Below are 19,082 nucleotides of genomic sequence, written 5' to 3' on the forward strand. Positions count from 1 at the left end.
TTCTTCCTCTCCCACTCCCCCTGCTTGTGTTCCCTCTCTCGCTGGCTGTCTCTATCTCTGTCAAATAAATAAATAAAATCTTTAAAAATAAATAAATAAATAAAATAAAAGATAAAAAAAAGAATACAGGCTCTTAATACTCCCTGGGATGGAGGCCTGCCTCCTTCACTGACTTGTGTATGGCTGTGGTCCAGGTCCTTAACTTCCAAAGTACTCAGCTCTGAAGTGCAGAAAATAACGTCGCCTAATCACATGCGAGGCGCTTAGACCTGCTGGTGCAGCAATGACTCTCTGAGGTTATCCTCGTTTTTAGACACGAGGCAACAGAGACCCACAGAGCTTAACTTCCCTCGGGTCTTCTAACTGCGCAGAACCGGCCCAAGCTCTTTGCTCTACGCCAAAAAGCTTTCTGTGGCTGTATCTCTCCTTCCTCACCAACCACCATGTAATTTTGGCATCTCATAGGTCCACCTGTCACGGGGCTTGGTGGAGCATGGAAGTAGTAGCAATGGGCTTGGTAGGAAGGGGCAGCGATTCCTGGCCAAGGTGGGGGCTTCTTGTGGAGACAAGGGTATAAGAGGGCAGCAGCACTGTCATACCTACTTAGCTGTGGGTTCATATAAATGAGAGACTGTCCCTTTGTGACAGAACCACATAGGATATTGGAAGAACCCTCCAGGGGGCTGGGGCCCTGCATCAAAAGAGGGGGAATCCGAGAAACGTTGTTACTGTTACTGACTCCATTTACTGCCCACAGGCCTGGGAACGTGGATACGTGGACTCCACTCCGAAGCCCTTTTACAGTGTGGAGTATACGGCGGTCATGCCTGGTCCATTATTCAACAGCCAGGTAAAACAGGGAATCTCTCTCTCTCTTGCACACACACATACCCTAAAAACTGTACTCTTAAAAAAAAAGGATATTTGTCAGTTTTTATTAATCCAATTCCTTTTGTTTTTTAGTATATGAGTCTTATCATTTCCAATTTTTGCTTTAAAGTCAGACACAAATTTTATTTTATTTTATTTTTTTTTTAAAGATTTTATTTATTTATTCGACAGAGATAGAGACAGCCAGCGAGAGAGGGGAACACAAGCAGGGGGAGTGGGAGAGGAAGAAGCAGGCTCATAGCAGAGGAGCCTGATGTGGGGCTCGATCCCATAACGCCGGGATCACGCCCTGAGCCGAAGGCAGACGCTTAACCGCTGTGCCACCCAGGCGCCCCCAGACACAAATTTTAAAACACTTTTGAAGTAATCTGAGAGCAGAATCCTAGATTTTTGCCAGTTTTCCACTGTTGCATGGTTGATTTATCCACAATTTGACAATTTTTTTTTAGCAACTTATCTTTGCTCTTTTCAAAAGCATTCCGAAAAATCCAAGGTCTTCAAAACATTAATTTTTTATGTTTTCATATTCATAATTCATTGGTTTACTTAATATGAAATGATGTCATTACACTAATAGGTACAACTCGAATCCACAGTTTGAGAATAGGTTGTTGAACTGTAACTCAGTTGGGGAGAACCTGAGTGGATAGGGACAGGGTGCTAGGCCAAAGCCCGTCGGCCCTGGTCCTGAGCGTGCTTTACAGGCAGAAGTCCGTATGTTTTGCAGATGGAATGGAAAGTGCTGGTTAATTGGAAACTGGGCGACAGAACGTCTACTGAATATTGCTGATTTTCGGAGAAAAATTGCATTTGCAGATCCTAATTTTGCCAGCAGGTGGCAGATGGGGTTCATGAGCTGGTTTTGGCCAGGACTTGTCTGGAAGCTGAGCCTTTGCCAATATGAATGGCTAGGAAAAGACAGACAACCTTCCTTTTCATCATGTGAAACCCCTTTTGTCTTTCCTGCTCCTTTGATAGCCTGGTGGCATCGTCTTTCCAAGTCAATGTTGGCAGAATTCCAGGACTGTGGTAAGGGAGCCCAGGACCATAAGAATACACTGGTGTTCCCACCTATCTTCTCCTAGCCTCAGTTTCTCCTCTGAGCCTAGAGCCAATTCCTATCTTGTTGAGGAATCAGTCACTTCAATTTCTTTTCTCTTTCTCCTTGAATAGAGGGAAGAGCAATATTTTACCTTCTGGGGAAGCTGGTCACCCAGGTCACCTGCTATAGATCGCCTGCGTAGATCCAGGCGTTGCTCTCCACTGACCCCCTCCCCCAAGAGTTCAAAGGGACTCACTCTCGACTGCTGATGCTGCTGGGTACACTTGGCAGGCAACTGGCTTCCTGGTGAGACTATGGGTGGCCCCGCAGAAGGCCTGTGGTCAGCCTGCCTCACCACCGTGGGAGTTACCAGCCAACTGGGGCCTGTGGGCTTCTACCTCGTGGTATGATGCCAGCTCGTCTTGGGAGCACCAAGACCCTGGCACTTAAAGCATCAGTGCAGTAGTTTATACCTGACTCTAGGTAGGTGGGTGGTTGGGCCGGAGGGACTTTGCCAGAGATAGTGATCAGAAATTGGGGCACTTCGGTGCTTGGGATAGCAAGAGGTGATACGTAAGGACACTGTGAGCAGGAGCAAGTCCTCCCCAGTCAGAGGCCACTCTTTTGTGTCTCCCTAAGTCCCAACCCTAGGAGCCCTGGCCCAGGTCTGCCCTGTGTGGCGGTGGCTAGGTAAACACCCTCATGAAAGCTCTGCCCTGATGGGGCCTTGAAGTCTGAGGATGAGCTGCAGAAAGAAGGTAAAATGGGCAGAGAAGGGAGAGGGACTAGCACGAGCTCAGGGGGAGTCCGCAGGGAAGCAGGGCACACAGCCTGAGGGGCACCTGCAGGACCGAGAATGGGCCCTTCCCATCACTGTGGCTCTCTTTTCCTTCAAACACATGCCCCGCACACACCCGGGTGTAGAAGTGAGGTGTAGAGGGCCCATGCTGAGCTCTGACTCAGAGGCTCTGGCCCTGGAGCAGATCTGGGGCCAAGCAAAGGCAAGCAGGTTATGGTGGAAGGCTTGAGAGGAATTCCAGGCCAGATGCCAGCTGCGGAGGCCCAGCTGGCTCAGAAGGGGAAGGAAGGACTGAGGAAAATCGTCTTGCCGTGGGCACAGGGAACATGGAGCAAATCATGGATCTGTATAAATCTAGCTTCAGTGCCTGTGACGACACTGGGTTTCTCAGGGAGGTTCACAACCCACTTCTGAAGCCCAGGCCATTCCACCCATGGAACACCCGGGGGGACTTCCAGCCCTGCCAACAACTTGGTAACCCCCATTCTACATGACCATGAAGAAGGAGTCAGGCATGCAGACATCATGCTATGGCAGCAAATTTAATAAAGAATGCAAAAAAGCCCAGTGGGCTACTCAGATCCCAGGTACCATCTGTTTTGGTGGTCATGGGACTGCCCCCTCTGACACCTGCCAGGCCCTGCATGGTCGGAGGAGCGTCCAGATCCCACGTGGGGTTTGGGCTCCCCACAGTCCCCCCTGGGGGTGTCAGGACTCCTCCCTCCAGCTGGCTGCAGAGCTCCCGGCGCCGCTGAAGCCCTGCGGCTGCTCACGAGGCCGGCGGCCAGCTCTGCTCAGAGGCGGCGAGCACCGCTGCAGACGGGAGCTCTTTCCACTCCTTCACTTTGGGGCTTTGTCACCTCTTGTCCCTACAGTCAGGCTTCCCAAGGTTGAAAAAAACTCCTCCATTTCCTTCTGCAGCAGCTGGTTCCTCTTCTCCGCATCTTCCCGTGCCCGCTCTGAGTTCCTCAGCTTTATTTCCAGCATTGTGTACTTTTTCTTTTCCTGGTCCAGTTCTTCTTCTAGCCATGACATTTGTTTCCTCAGGTTGGCACTACTTTCTTCGAGTCTTTAAAATCAAGAAGAAAGACAGTGTTTTAGCCTTTGGCTGGCTGGGTTTGGCAAACGTGTGCCTGCGTGCACTCCTTCCAAAGGAGCTGGTCAGGCGGCCCACGGAGGGGAAGGACGCGTGCAGGCTCAGACCTGGCCCTGGGACAGGCCCCACAGGCCTCAGCAGCTCCTCGCAAGGCCTGGGCCCTCACCCCCAGGAGACCTCCCCTCGGCCTGTGATCCAGAAGTGCCAGCGGGAGCATTTAGCCCTTTGGCACTCGAGGCTGGGAGCCTCCCTGAGTCCTCACTATATAAAGTCCACTTGCCCTCCAGCCCAGCCAACTGCTGAGGAATGGATTGCCAGCTGGCAGAAAGCAGGACTGGTCCCCAAATGGAGAGGGAAGTAGGAAACTGTCCCCTCGCCTTTGCTTGTCTGTGAAGCCCCTTGTACTCTGGCTTCCCTCTGGCTGCCTCACCTCCCATGGCCCCCCCAGACCCCAGCCAGACACTGCGATGCAGGGGAAACCCCGTTCGGGTTGTCCCCGCCACTACTCCTTGTCCTTCATACCCCAGCTCAAGTGTCTCACCCTCAGTGACACTTCTCTGGATCCTCCCCAGGAGGCCACATTAGTGTTCCTTAGGCCACCACAGACCTGCTTCTCTGCAGGCTGACACCACACTACAAAGGCCGGTACATCCGTCTCTTTGACCAGAGGACTACCTCCTGTAGGGCCTTTGGGGCATGCTGAGCCCAGCCCCCGGGAACCAACACTGGTGTTTGAGCCCCAGCCCGGCTCTTCATGAAGCAACACAAACTTCTCTGAGTCCTGGTGTGCTTTCTGAAAAAATGCAGGGGCCAGTCCTTCCCCCAAGAGCTACAGCTATGATGGACCAAGACCACCACGCTCAGTGCACAGCACCACACCTGCTACGTGGCGTAACCTGTACTGGAGTAAGTGTCCACTCCCCACCCGTCCAGGGTGAGGCCCAGGCCTCCACCCTCAGTCACTGAACACAGCATGAAGAAGGCAGGAAAGCTGCCTGTGCCCCAGCCCTCCATCTGGGGAGCACGGGACATGCTGTGAGACAGAGGAACCCCCAAGGTGGTGGCAGCAGGACCCCACAGACCCCTCATTGCTGCTTCTCTGGCTCCACGCCCTCTTTGCTCGTTCTTCCTCTCTGCCCTGGTGTTCTCAAGCTCGGGCCTGGGCCTCCTGTCTTGTCTCTATGTGGTTCTTTGTGTGACCTCATCCGGTCTCCAGAGCCAAAGCCTCATCTCCATGCTGACGGCCCTCCACCTCTATCTCCCTCAACTCCACTCAGAAACTTCATAAGCATTGCACCCTAACAGCCCGCAGGTGGCTCCTGACCCTTCCTCTCCAAACCACTTCTGCAGTCCTGCTGTCCCACTCAGCGAACACCCTCTTCCACTTACCCCACCAAAACAAAAAAGGTTGTGCCCTAAGTCAGTTTTCTTTCACCCCGCATCTGACCATTAGCAAAACCGTCCAAACGTGTTCGGAATCTGGCTCTTCTATCTCAGCCGCTGCCCCTTAGGTCCATGCTACCCGTATGTCTAGCCCGGAGCCCCACACTCTGCCCTCCACCCCCTCTCTCACACTCCCCTCGTCCCCACACTTACTCCACCTGCCTCTTCCACCACAGCCCCTGGGCTTCTGCACCTAGCCTTCCCTCTGTCCCAGCACGGCCTTCCACCCCTCTCCCCACCACACCATGCTCCCCTTCGCTTCACCCTGCTTTGTTCTCCTCCTTTATCTAACCTCCTAACATGCCATAGATTTTTAAAATCTGTCTTGTTTACGGTCTCTCTCCGCCTCCAACCCCCAAACACCACCAAATAAGAATGAGGGCAGAGGTTGTGATCAGTTTTGGTCTTGGCTGTGTCCCCAGCATCTCGTACAGTGTCTACACATCATAGACACTCACTGAATTCTCTCTTGGGAATACAGGAATGGGCACAGGGGAAGGGTTCTGAGTCCTGGGAGGCAGGGTGGAAAGCTGGTTTCCCCCAGCCTCCAGACCAGACCCAGCGCTGACTGACTCCTATGTGCCGATGTAGTCCCGGAATACCTGCTGTATGGGGCTCCATTCTTTCTTGTGCTCGGACCCTATAGACCAGGGCGGGACCGGATTTATAGGTCAGAAAACTGGGGCCAAGGGCTAAGAAGCCTGAGACGCTGGTAGAAGCACCGCACATGGGCCAGTGCAGGCTCTGCTGGTGACCTTGGATGGAGAACCTGGTGCCTCAGAGCTGGAAAACACCCTCTTCCCAGGGAGGCTGGAGGGATCCAACTGGGACCATCTGTGAGCAAACTTGGAAGGCTCAGAATATGGCTCAAGGCCTCCTTCTGTGACCAGGGAAGGTAGGAGGCTAGGCTCAGCACAGCCAGCTCCCTCCCCATAGGAAACTGGATTACAATCCTGGAAGGAGTCCTCATTCCGTAGCAGGCCCAACCATGGTCAGCCAGCCGGGTTGGCCTAGGGCCTGCATGGCATGTGGGCACTTCCTTGGGTCTATGCATACACAGGGACCCCCATGCTGAGCCCCTCCATTAAAGGTGCTCTGAGCAGCTCCAGCTGCGGTTCGGATGCACTCCCTCATTCAGCAGGCCTTTATGGAGCTCTGACCACACCTCAGGCTCTGCAGCTCCTGAGCCTTTCCAGACAGGACCCCATCCCTCCATTCCCAGCCCTGTCCTGGGGCACGCTCTCAGAAAAGTGGCTTCCGGGAGCTGGCTGCTCTGAGCCGCGGCCTCAGAGAGGCTTTCTTTCAGAGCCAGAGGCCATGACCAGAGGCCGACTACCCAGGGCCAGTGGTGTCCTGTGAGCTGCTGGCCGCAAGGGCTCTGCCCAGCCCCAGGGGTGCCAGCCTCGCACTCACCCCATGGCTGCAGTCCTTTACCTTTTTATACTGGTCTCGTACTCAGTCCTCTGCCGGCACAGCTCCGCCCTGAGCTCCGTGACCAGGTCCTGGAGAGCCTCGGAGCAGCGGGCATAGTCCTGGGTGGGGCTGCCTGGATCGCTGGGCTCGCTGCTGCTGATGCAAGTGCCCACCTCGTCCAGGCCACGGCCCAGGTCCGGGGATCTGCAGTCCTCGCTGCTACTGGGGAAAGGGGAAGGCTCGAGGGCCCCCTCAGTGTGCAGGGAGCTGCAGGCAGACGAGTCACTGGCCCGGCAGGCCGTGCAGCTGCTGACTGAGCCTCTGGCCGATGCCTCGTAAGAGGAGGCCCCGGACCACGCTGTGCTAGCCACACTGGGGGTGCTGGGAAAGAGGCCGCTGGGCGGGGGCACATTGTCGTAAGTGGAGAGTCTCTGCGAAGAGCCTGAGTCCTTGAGCCGTTCTCCCGAGGAGGGCCGGCGGTGGCCGCGCAGGGAGGACAGCCCGTTCATGAGCCAGTTCCCTCCGGAGGAGATGATGGGCACTTCCAGGGAGAGGCTGCCCACCTTCGGGCTCCAAGAACGAGACCCTGACTGCCAGAAGGAAGACTTCCAGTTGGGCAGCATCTGCACTTTCTTCCCAGGGCTGGTGGCGGCAGGGCTGCCTTGGCTGCCCAGGCCCGTGGGGGAGGTTCTAGACAGTGCTGCCACAGTGGCCCCATCCAGAGACGAGGTCCTGTGTGATGGCAGACCAGGGCTGCTGGGGCTGCTGGGTTCCGGCTGGCCGTCCCTCGGGATCTCCTCGGAGCCCCACCCCACTGTGCACAGTGGGCCCCCACATGGGGAGCTCGGCACTTCCTCAGCCCTCGGAGTGAAGAGCTGGCTGTGTTTGCGGATCAGGACGGCCATCAGGTGCTGGACCAGAGAAGTGCCTGCCAGGAAGAGAGAGTGAGAAAGCCTGGCTGTGGATGTCTCCAGTCCAGGCTCTCTAGACCAGACCCAACCCAGGGTGCCTGCAGTCTGGAACCACGCCGCCCCTCAAGAGAGGACTCAGCAAAGCTTGCCATCTGCCCTTCCACAGGAAAGGACAGCCACCACAGCCTCCAAATGTAGCACAGACAGGAGTCCCGCCTGGGAACCCCCTTCCGTGAACACAGAGGGGGCACTGTGCCTCCGGCCCACTCCGTCCCACTGGGTGTGGGGAAGAAGCAGGCACTATGCCCATGGAGGCTGCAGGGTGAGCCAGTGGCAGGCTGGCACCGGAAACCGGGACCTAGACATCACAGCCTTCTCAGCTGCCCCACGTCACTCCCTTGTACTGCCAACGAGGGCTGTGCCTGACTGTCCACATTCTGCGGGGCACAAGGCTCTGGGTCAGGGACAGAGATGTCTTACAGGTGCAAGTAGATACACACATACACACGATCCCACATACACACAGTCACAACACATGAATGTACACAGCCCCCAACATGCACAACCTGCCTTCCCCCCACCCTACGCTCTCTCTCCCTCTCTCATACACACAAACACACACACACAAGGACAGACACTATACCTCTTCTCCAGGCCACGGCCCCTGAGATGCAGCCCGTGGTGCCTGTGGTTCCTGCCACTGGGAGTTGAGGCTCAGCACAATGGGACAGACCATGGTACCTATCCTCATGCCTTGTTCCCTCCTGTTACCCTCCACCAAAGACCAGAGACTGGGAAGGTTTCTAGGTGATAAAGAAGGAGGGGTGGGTGGGTGGTCCCTCCTGATAGAGGTAACTAAGAATCCTGGAAAAAATTAGGAACCCTTAGCCAGAAAACTGGGTGAAGCAGGAACTCAGTGTTTGCTTCTGGGCATTTGTTCAGCCTAGCAGGCTGAGAACCTGGGGGGCCTAGGATGGGCGACCAAGCTAGGCAGGCCGAGGGGGGCTCTGAGCAAGAGTGCCTCCCCAAGAGCTACACCCCAGGCTTGAGGGGACACAGAGCTCCACGGCCCTCCCCCACACTCCCATCTCTCCCAGGTCATGCTCAGCAAGGAATGGCAACTCCAGCCTCAGCTCGCCTGGGGCCAGGGGCAGCAGCTCCAGCTGGCTCTGTGCTGGGTGAGTCCTCGCCAGCCTCTACACACCTCAGCCGGGACGGCTGTGGGGCTCCTGACCGTGGGCCGCGGGACTCCCACGCTAACCCCTCTGGGACAGTCTTCCACGGGCCTCCGAGCATGGGCTCTAGCTTCTGGACCAGCCTGTACCCGTGCCCTTTGGTAAACCTGGCTGACAGTCACCTTGCCTCTCCTCAGTTTCCCCATCCGTAAAATCGTGCAATAACCACAGCATGAGCTTGTGAAGCTGACAATGTGATACAAGCAGGCGCTCCTAGAGGCCGCAGGCAGCTGCTATTGCTATTTTTTAATCATTATTTACTCCCCAGGGTACGTCTCTGACATCCAGGAGCCTGTGACAATTACTTAATAACATTTACTTAAGGAAAGCAAAAACATCAGTGTGTATTCAAGGGCAAGGACACTGACCTCTTCCATCCCCCAGCCTCTCCTGCCATTCTAATTGCTCCCAAAGACCCCATCCACAGGGCAAAGTTCCTTTTCCTTTTATAGCTGGGCCCCATGGGGTCAGGGAGGGGGAAGGGAGGTGGTCTGGAGACCCCTGCCAGGTCCCCCGGAACACAGCCCCCTCCCACCAGCCTGGCCCTGGGCTGGACTGATGCAGAGCAATGCTTCTGAAGATGCGCCTGGGACCAAGGGGAGACCAGACCTGGGCAGCCCCCAGCACCGCCATGCACACCTCCACCATTACCTTCCATGATGGTTACTGGGTCTTCTATCTGTGGCCGAAGTATGTTGGGTCCAAAAACGGTTGCCAGGTTCTGGACACTCATCTTGTTGACATTTGAGTGAGACTGAACTTCATCCAGAAACCTGTACAGTAAGGAAGAAGCAGCTGGCGGAAAAGCAAAAGCTGATGCCAGATCTGCTGGGAGCTGCCTGGCCTCCATGCCCAGCCGTGTCCATGCATGTCCGCGGCTGCTGGGCAGAGCCAGCTGCCCCTGCCAAACTCAGAAGAAGGCAGAGCTTCCCCTCTGAAGGGTAGGAGCCAGCCATCAGAAGCTGAGGCCGGCGGGACAAGGGCCCGTTGTCAGTGTGGAAGCAGGACACACGACTCTCCCGCCTGCAGAGGGGGCAGATGCCCAAGAAGGCCCAGACCCCTCAGGCGTGGGGCTAAGTGAGGGCCACCCTGCCTGCCCTCGGAGTCCAAGCACCTGGGTTGAGGCCACTGTGCTCGGGAGGCAGACCCTTAGGGGAGGGGACAGCAAGAAGCACCCAGAGAAGGCTGAAGGGTCACAGCATGTGTCACCGGGGACTATGTACCACTGTCAGTTCCCACGGGGACCGTAAGGTCCATGATCACAGGGGCTGTGTTCTTTTATGCCCCTTGCTGGCTCCATCAACACGTGGGGAGGAGTGTGGGGTGGAGAATGCCCGAGGCCCCCTCTGTGAAGGGAGCTGAGCCAGGGCACAGGGATGGGAAGCTCCCTGCCCCTCGTCACTTACTTGCAGATATATCTGAGCAGGTTGTAATTGGCCAGGGGAAGGCTGCTCACTTGTTTAGCCAACTCCAGAGTCCCCTTGGGATTGAAAGAAAAAACAGCATTTCAAAGGCCAGCAGTGAGATTCCAGGTCCTTCTGCTGGAGGGAGGGTTGGGAGGGGGGCAGGAATCGGAGTCCAGACCTCCAGCCAGGTCCCAGAAGGTACCACCACCTCCATCTCCCTCTGAGGAATGGCGAAGCCAGCCTTGGGGAAGACCTACTTTTGGGGAACTGGTGTGAAGGGTATGCCTCTGCAGGGCTAAGGAGGAACGTCAGGGCCACGGCTCAGCACACTTACGGAGGCACAAGTATTTGCCAGGTAAAGACTCCTCATCTCCCACAGGGCCAGGAGGTCGGCAAATAGTCCTTCCCCACCCAAAGCCAGCTTAGGGCTGCAGGCAGGCACTGCAGCAGACGGGGAGGGTAGGTGTGGGAGCCCTCTGTCCTGGAAGCCATCTCAAATTCTTTTGTTAGGAGGCAGGATATAAACAGATGAAAGGTCTGGTGGTTTCTGAACCCTGTGGCTGGCCTGGGTAGCATAGCAGGAGTCCCTACCGTGTGGGGGCCCACACCTGGGCCCCAGGCACCCAGAACCATGACTGGAACTCGGCCTGCATTAGGAGGTCGCTGCCCCTCCCGGAGACTGAGGCCTGCACACAAAGAGGACCCTACACAGACGGGGCGCTCCAGCCACCCCTCACCGGCGTGCACAGAGCAGGGCGCTCGGGGCCCCCTTCGCAGAGCAGGAGATTCAAGGCCTCCCACCTTACAGAGCAGGCTGGAGGCCACGATCTATTGGCCACAAAAGTCACCAAACGTCTGTCTGTGCCGCGCTCCAAACACCCGCCTCCCAGCAGGCCCGCCTCCCAGGATGGGTCCCCAGGAGCCACTAACCTCCCCCTCGTCCTTGGTGAGCAGCTGGGCACAGCTGAGGAAGTCCTCATACCTGGCGAAGGGGACCACGGGCTCAGGGAGCTCCCGCAGGTAGAGCTTCAACAGGGAGGCCACCGTGTGCACGTCTGTTGTGCTGTGGGCAGGGGGACATGCATGAGGCCTGGGACACCAGGGAACCCCAGAAGTGGCCAGCACCTTGGGCCACTCCCCCAGGGGCAGCCTCTACTCTCACATCCACATGTGTGCTCACGTGTGCACAGTTAGCCAAGGAACTGGAGAGTGAAGGGTCCCCTTCTGCTGGCCTGGTGGTCACCCTGGGGTCCTCTGGAGGGCAACGTGAGAACAGCTCTGCTCCCAGAGGGGGTGCCTGATGGGGAGACCGAGCTTGCTCCCCCCACCCCCAGACTGGCTCACCAACAGAAGGGGTGGGGCCACGTCAAAGCTACCTGCCATGCTGGCCTGCTGAGCTCCTGGAAAGAGCAGGCATCCCTGGGCACTGGCCATTAGGGGCCAGGCAGGTCAGAGGTCAGGCCCTTTCCCTCGGCCTCGAGGTTCCTATTCACATTATAGAAGCCTGGGCTTCTACGTTCATCACACTGTTTTCAACACCCCAGTGCCCTGCCTGTCCACTCGGAAGCCTCAGTCTCCTGCACCCCAGCTTGGAGCTTCCCAGGCTGGTTTGCCCCCAAAGGAGGGCAGCAACCCTTGGCCTATTGGCCTCTGGGTTCAGGTCCTGGTCTGTGGTCTTGGCACCTCTTCTAAGCTTGTCTTCCTGGATGGGCCTGGGCCTTAGGTATTTCATCTGCTTTTCTAGGGCCCTGGATTTATTTTTATTTATTTTTTTATTTTAATGATTTTTTTTATTATGTTAGTCACCANAGGGCCCTGGATTTAAACCCTGAGCCTGTATCTTCCTCATGGCACACACTCAGGAAAGATGAGCCTGGGGCCGAGAGAATGTGGCTGTGCCATTAAGGTGCCACCTGGCCCCGGCTGTCCACGGCTGGTCTCACTGAGTTAAGCCTTTTGGGTCCCTTCTGGCTATGGCATTTTGGATTCTGGGGATCTATATACCCATATATGCTTCAGACCCACATACCTCAGGCCTAGTGGCTCTCAGTCTGGTCTGGCCACGCAGTCCCTGTCTCTGCTCCCACTTACTTTCTCTAGCCAGGCATGCTGCTGCTCTATGCCTCCACTGCCTTCTCCTAGGCCCCCTCACCTCCTTTGCCAACACGCCCCACTTTCTGGGTGCTCACAGCCTCTGGGGAGCCCAGGCTTGAGCCCAGTGCCCCCTCTCCCCCAGCCCTGCGGGTTCAGTGCTGGCCACTGCAGGAGCTAGAGCCCCAGGAGGCTGGGGCGAGGGGCAGGAAGCAGGGAAGATCTGCAGGCTTTTCCGAGGAAGATCCGGACAGTAAAAGCACAGGAGTGTGGCCAAGGGTCTACTGATAGGTTTCCCCTTGGTGGGGGAGGTGAAAGGTTTTCTGTCCTGAGCAATGGACTCAGAGCAGCCCTTCCACGCTTCTGTTCTGCCAGCCTCGCTGGCTGGAGCTCCACCCTGCCTCCTCCTCCAGGCCCTCAGCTTTCAGTGCTCAGGGGGCCTGGGAGGCCAGGCCCTCAGCCAGTGCAGCAGCCCCAGTTCACAGCCCCCTGCCCCACAGGTCCCTGCAGCCAGTCCTTTCCAGATCCTCTGCCCCACCCTGGTTTAGGGAGCCTAGTCCAGCACCGACCGCCTTGCCTTCTTTCCTCCCTGCTTAGAAACACACTTCCCCTTCCTCTCCTTCCTTCCCTACTCATGGCAGAGCCTCTCCCTTTAAACAGTGGCTTAAGGCTTTTTCTTGGTACTTCTTGAACCCCCCTCACCACGCTCCGCTCCTACACACACCTGCCCTGAATCCAGGCACCCTACCCCAGCACCCAAGGAGAACGTTCTGCAGCCCACAGCTCTGTGGGGGCCCACCAGCCTAGGGCAGGTGCTGTCACCAGTCCCGCTCCCTCCCCCAGGATCAGGCTCACAGCTTGTGGTGGAAGGGGGCTGGGTGCGCAGGCAGGGAGGGCAGCCCGCAGGTCCAAATCAGCTTCTGCCCTTACTGTAGGTGCGGCTTGGAGAGAGGTGGCTAACCTGAGAGCCTTAGTTTCTCTGCCTGCTGGATAACGCTTCTGTTCCTTGGGCTCTTCAGTGAAGGTGACTCTCCACACACAGTGCAGCCCTGGACTCACGAAGCCCCAGTGATGGGTTAGGACAGACACTGGCTCCCCACCCTGATACCTGAGAGAATGGGGGGCTCCATCTTGCCACTGAAGGGGCCTGGGCTGGGTCACCCCAAGGAAGCAGAGCCGAGAAGGAGGCCCTGCAGGAGGCCTAGAGTCCCAAATGGAACCCGCAGAGGCCCTCCTTTCCCCTGCCTGGGGTGGGTCTGCAGGCACCTACCAGGGAGACAGCCTGCACAGACATGCGTGCACCTCGTCTGCGGAAGGATCCCTCCCTGAGAGGGGGCCCGGGGCTGCGGCAGTGATTTTGTGCCCTTGGGGATAGTGGCGAGGGTGGTACTAATTGAGCACATGTGCCGCTGTGAGGAGCCATGCCACCCACCCTGGTGCTGCCAGGCTTCGTGGATGCCAGCCCACCTCTGCGCCCTGGAGCTTGTGTCCTGGGAGGAGCCCCTGCTGCGGGGAATGGACAGGTGATCCCATCTCTGCTGCTCTCCCCCAGGAGCTCACCTGTCAAACAGTGGCTTCTCCCCACAGTCGAAGGAATCCTGCAGGTCCCTCACCAGGTTGGCCTGGCCGGGCATGCGGAAGAGCCCCTCCTCGGTGAGCCCACGCTCCCGGATGAAGTCCACACACTGCTCCACCAGCAGGGGGGCCAGCCGGGGGCCATACTTCCGCTCATGATGGACTGTGTCTTCCAGGCGCTGCCCAAAGATCCCTGAGCACAGAGAGGGGCTGGTCACACCCTCAGCTATCCAGCTCAGCAGTGGGGGAAGGGTGCTTGGGACAATGGGGGGCAGGAGGCACAGTCAGGGCAAAAGGGGCTCTTTCCTGAGGGGAGCAAATCCGAATCTGGGAGGGCACACACCAGACAGCTGGACCCTGGGCCACCTGGGACAGGGAGCAGGAGGGCAGAGCAGGCAGAGGCCTGTCCAGTGCTACAGAATTTGTCTAAGTCAGAGGAACCTTTAAAGGGCCCTCGGGACAGGCATTGTGCATTTTATTGATTGGTTTATTTATGCAACACTACCCTCCAAACAGGAGTGGCTTACATTTAAAAACCCAGGACTACGGCCCCCAAAAGATGCACCCTAGAGTGTTCTTAGCGGCACTCTTTGCAATCCCTCCAGATGGGGGACCACCTAATGCCCGTAAGCAGAATGAGCAAGTATGTCACTGTCTACTCATACTGTGCAGAACCAGACGGTGAAAAGAACAGATGGTGAACAGCTCACACGAGACAGATGACACACTGATGTGAAAACATACTCATGGCTCAGCACCACTGATCCTTAGGGAAATGCAAGTCATGCCACAGTGAGGTACCACCTCGCAGCCCATCAAACAAACAAACAAACAAACAAAACCCCCAGAAAGCAGCAAGTGTTGGCGAGGATGTGGAGAGACTGGAACCATTGTGGGCTGTTGAAGGGAATGAAAACGGTGCAGTCACTACGGAAAACAGGAGAATCACCACACGACCCAGCAATTCCACGTCCGGGTAAATAACCAAAGGAATCAAAAGCAAAGACTTGAACAGACATTAGTACATCCATGGTCGTCGTATAGTATTCACAGCTCAAAAGGCAGGGAGCACCTGGCTGGCTCAGCTGGCACAGTGCTCTTGATCTCAGGGTCATGAGTTCAAAGCCCCATGTTGGGCACAGACCTTGCTTAAAAAAAGCAAAGCAAAACAAAACAAAAACCAAAGGTAGAAACAACCCAAGTGTCCATCCACAGATAAATGGATAAAGTGTGGTACATACATACAATGGAGTATCATTCAGCCTTAAAAAGGAAACTCTGAGACACTACATACAATGTAGCTGAATCTCAAGGACATTATGTCAGTGAAATAAACCAGCCACAAAATGACAAATACTGTAGGATTTCACTTCTGTGAAGGACTTAAGAATAACAAATTCCTACAGACAGAAAGGAGAATGGTGGTGGCCGGGGGCTGGAGGATGGCGGGATGGAGAGCTACTGTCTAATGGGGATGGAGTTTCAGTTTTACAAGACGGAGCTCTGGAGCCTGATGATGTGACATTTGCTAATACTGCAAATATACTTAATGCCTCTGAGTTGTACACTTAAAAATGGCTAACATGGTAAATATTATCTGAGTTCTGTTTTACCAACAATTTTTAAAAGTTAAAAAAAAAAAGGGTGCCTGGCTGGCGCAGTCAGTTAAGGGTCCGACTATTTCGGCTCGGGTCTTGATCTCAGGGTCATGGGACTGAGCCCCATGTCAGGCTCTGAGCTCAGTGCAGTGTCTGCTTCAGACTCTTCCTGCTTCTCCCCTGCCCCTCCCTTCATGCATGCATGCATGCACCCTCTCACTCTCAAACAAATAAATTAAAAAAAAAAACACCCCAAAACTGAGCAGAATCCAGACCTAGAGTACACACTGCATGATTCCATCTGTGTAACGTGCAACACCAGATCAGGACACGGTTACCCTCGCGGGTCAGTGACTGGACGGGATCCAAGGGGCTTCTGGGGAGCTGGTAGTGCTGACTCTGGACCTGGGCACTGCTTACCCAGCTCTGTTCACTTTGAGAAAAATCATTAAACTGTACAGTTGTGATTTATACACTTTCTTGTATGCTACATTTCAATAACATTTGCAAAAACAAAAACAAAGAACAAAAAACAGGAAGAGATCCAAACCATTTAATAGAGGACAAGAAAGCAAGTAACAGCAGGAGAGAGGAAGAAGCAGAGGAACTCTAGACTGAGAAGACCTATGACAACTAAATACACAACTGGCTGAGAGGTTCCAGGCAGCCCAGGCAAAGAGTGGAAGCAGCTGGGGTCCATAAAGCTCTGTCTCTCTCTCACAGCGAGGGTAACAGGAGAAACACTTCTTGCAGCCCTAAGCTCTACAAGGACTTTCAAATGCCCAACATCTTCCATATGCATGTGCGATGCAGAGACCTTCCCCACAGGGTGGCTTTTGGGGTGTGCCAGAGGCATGATGCCGGAGCTCCATTCTGTCCAGGCATGTGGCTACCAAGCTCGAGATGGTGAGCCAGTGAGGTCAGAGTTCAATCTCCCCTTGTCACCGAGCAGTGGCAGGACTCCGGCACCAACTTAGCTCCCCCACATGGCGGCTAGTTTGAAACAAGAGACATCGGTCCCTAATACAGTGCCTGGCATAGAGCAGGACTCAGTCGTTTCCTTCTCCCCCTGCCTGACCCAAGGACAAAGCACACACAATCTGGGGCGTGAGACTTCTCCCTTCTAGAAAACGTGCCCATGTGAAGTGCACCCAGTGATGCCATCAGTGCTTTAGAAAGCAGTGTGTGCATGCAAGTGGACTTGTGTGCACGTCCGTGCACGAGTGTGCATGAGGACAGGGTGCTGACACAGCAAACACGTAGCGCTCACGGTGCTGGGTGCTGCTCTAAGCACTTTCCGGACATCAGCGCATACGGTTCTCACACAGCCTGACAACTGAGGGCCTATTACTGTGATCATCACTATCGGCACCATCCCCATTCTTCAGATGGACAAACCGAGAGGCAGGCGACTTTAAGAGCATGCCCAAATTCACTCAGCCCGGCAGGGTCAAGGTTCAAACCCACGCAGGCTGGCTCTGGGCCTAGAGAAAGTTCTAGGCCACACTGCTACTCCCCACCCACACTGGTGCCTGGATACCTGGATACTACCCACCCACCAGTCCTGCTTCCCCTATTTCTCTGGTCTTCCCCAGTGGTTCCCAAGGACATGGTCACTGGGCAGCAGGCAGAGGTAAGCAGGGACTACAATATGACACGAAAGGAAAAGCTGTCAGCCTTCTGGGACTCGGAGGGGAGAGCCCAGTGGCCCTGCCCACACAGGTGGGGCCTTATGGGCAGTCAATAGCGTCGAACACAGGGGCTGAGGCTGCCATGAGACTGGCATGGTGGCTGCCTGGGGCAGCTCTGAAGAGCCTGAAAGAGGCGTCCCCAGGGCCCACCACTAACAGCGTCCTGGCCTCTCTGTCCAGCCCGAGAGCTGCCTGGGCTGGTCCAGGGACACAAAGCCACTGTTCCCTGTCACCTCACTCAGGGCTCAATCACCTATGCTCAACAATGGGCCGCGTGGGGCCAAACGCGCTTGTTCAGCTAGTGTGATGTGTGAACCATCTTAATATTATTCAAAATCGTAGGATGTTAGGGGCGCCTGGGTGGCGCAGTCGTTGGGTGTCTGCCTTCGGCTCAGGGTGTGATCCCAGAGTCCTGGGATCGAGCACCGCATCAGGCTCCTCCGCTGGGAGCCTGGTTCTCTCTCTCCCACTCTCCCTGCCTGTGTTCCCTCTCTCACTGGCTGTCTCTCTGTCAAATAAATAAATAAAATCTTAAAAAAAAAATCATGGGATTTTATATAAAAACCTGGATTTCCAGCTTCTTTTGAAAAAAAGCCACAGATCTGGAGGCACTAGGCTGGAATTCCCAAATAGCAACACTGGCAGCGTCCAACGGCATCTGTGCCCATGATAGCCCATCGCCTGCCACCTCTCCCCAGGCCTCACCATGCCCTATTGCCTCACACCCAGCCCAAACTCCACTCATGTGGCTCTGACAGGTATTCACCCCCTTTTACTTTGACCTCCATGGCACAGACATCCCCCAGGGGTGCTGCGGTCAGGATGAAGTAGGAGGGGGTCCTGATTCACAGGAGGTAGAAATGGGAAACCATGCCTGTCACGACCTGAGGCATTTGCTAGGACTTCACATGAGCGGGCAAAGGACATACAGGGGGAACTGCTCACGAATAGAGGGTCCCCAAAAGGGGAGGGGACTAGCCTGGCAGTGCACCCTCAGTGCCTGCCTCCCTCCCCACTCATGCACACGTCCCTTTCTTGTCAGCTCTGCCCACTCCTCGAGTGCCCTAAACGCCTCTGCTTTCCTGCTGCCCGGCCCACGCACAGACCTCTGCCTGGAGCTCCTCTTCGGTCTGTGCAAATCTTCTATCAGCCCTTGGGAACAGCTCAGATGCCCCTGCTCCGTGAGAGGTGAGCCCTGAACGCTCCCCTCTGCCTGCGTCCTCACTGGGAGCCACCCTCTCTGCCATTCCCAGCTAGTGCTAGCCTGGGAGCAGAGGTCAAGGGGCACCGAGTGACAGTGACAGAGTTCATGCACTCACCTCCCCACCCTGGGCTCACAGGTCACTGAAGGCCACAGTCAGGGAAGAGACACAGGAGAGGAATTCTAAAACTCCCTCCAGAGATCCACAAACCTCCTCTAGGCTCAAGCCCCTCCTGCTCTCCCACCTCCTGTCCCCAGGACATCCGCCATCCTTCTGTCTGTCCGTCTGTCCATGCACCTTTCTATCCCCCGCACTTGTGCCTCGGCCTGCTCTAGGTCGTGGACGGCCTCAGCGCCACCTAGGGCCGGAGACATGCAAATCCTACTGGGGCCTAGTCAGCGGAACGCCCCCTGCGGCCTCCTTCCTCCCCACCCAGGAGAAGATGCAACATGGCAGGCAGCCCAGGCCCTGCCCACACCTCCCCCTGGGGTGCAGACCGGGGCCAGAGAGAGGGCAACCGCTTCAGAGCCAGCCCCCATCTCTGAGGGCCCCCCTCAACCTCAGCACAGCCAGGGCCTGCCCATGAGCCCTTCCTCACCACTTACCCCGCCCTCCTAGACGGGGCGGGGAGCCAGGGACGGGAAGTCCAGGGGGCCCAGGGCGCTTCCAAATAGAGGCGATTTTGGGGA

The 19,082-nt window shown here is 56.1% G+C and overlaps 1 protein-coding gene across 2 annotated transcripts in view; it reads right to left on the reverse strand.

Annotated features, from left to right (window-relative positions):
• Positions 1-3,247: 3,247 nt before the first annotated feature.
• The window catches only part of ARHGAP22 (Rho GTPase activating protein 22), a 152,952-nt gene continuing 137,117 nt past the window's right edge, over positions 3,248-19,082 (reverse strand). For both annotated transcript variants that reach the window (XM_011231961.3, XM_034662844.1), the window contains exons 5-10: positions 13,888-14,095; positions 11,167-11,299; positions 10,237-10,310; positions 9,482-9,603; positions 6,706-7,612; positions 3,248-3,801 (exon numbers count right to left, since the gene is read on the reverse strand). In XM_011231961.3, the coding sequence (XP_011230263.1) occupies positions 3,573-3,801; positions 6,706-7,612; positions 9,482-9,603; positions 10,237-10,310; positions 11,167-11,299; positions 13,888-14,095 (1,673 nt within the window). In that variant the 3' untranslated portion in view covers positions 3,248-3,572. The remainder of the gene's footprint in view (positions 3,802-6,705; positions 7,613-9,481; positions 9,604-10,236; positions 10,311-11,166; positions 11,300-13,887; positions 14,096-19,082) is intronic.

This window comes from Ailuropoda melanoleuca, chromosome 6 (genome assembly GCF_002007445.2).
Source record: "Ailuropoda melanoleuca isolate Jingjing chromosome 6, ASM200744v2, whole genome shotgun sequence".
NCBI lineage: Eukaryota > Metazoa > Chordata > Mammalia > Carnivora > Ursidae > Ailuropoda > Ailuropoda melanoleuca.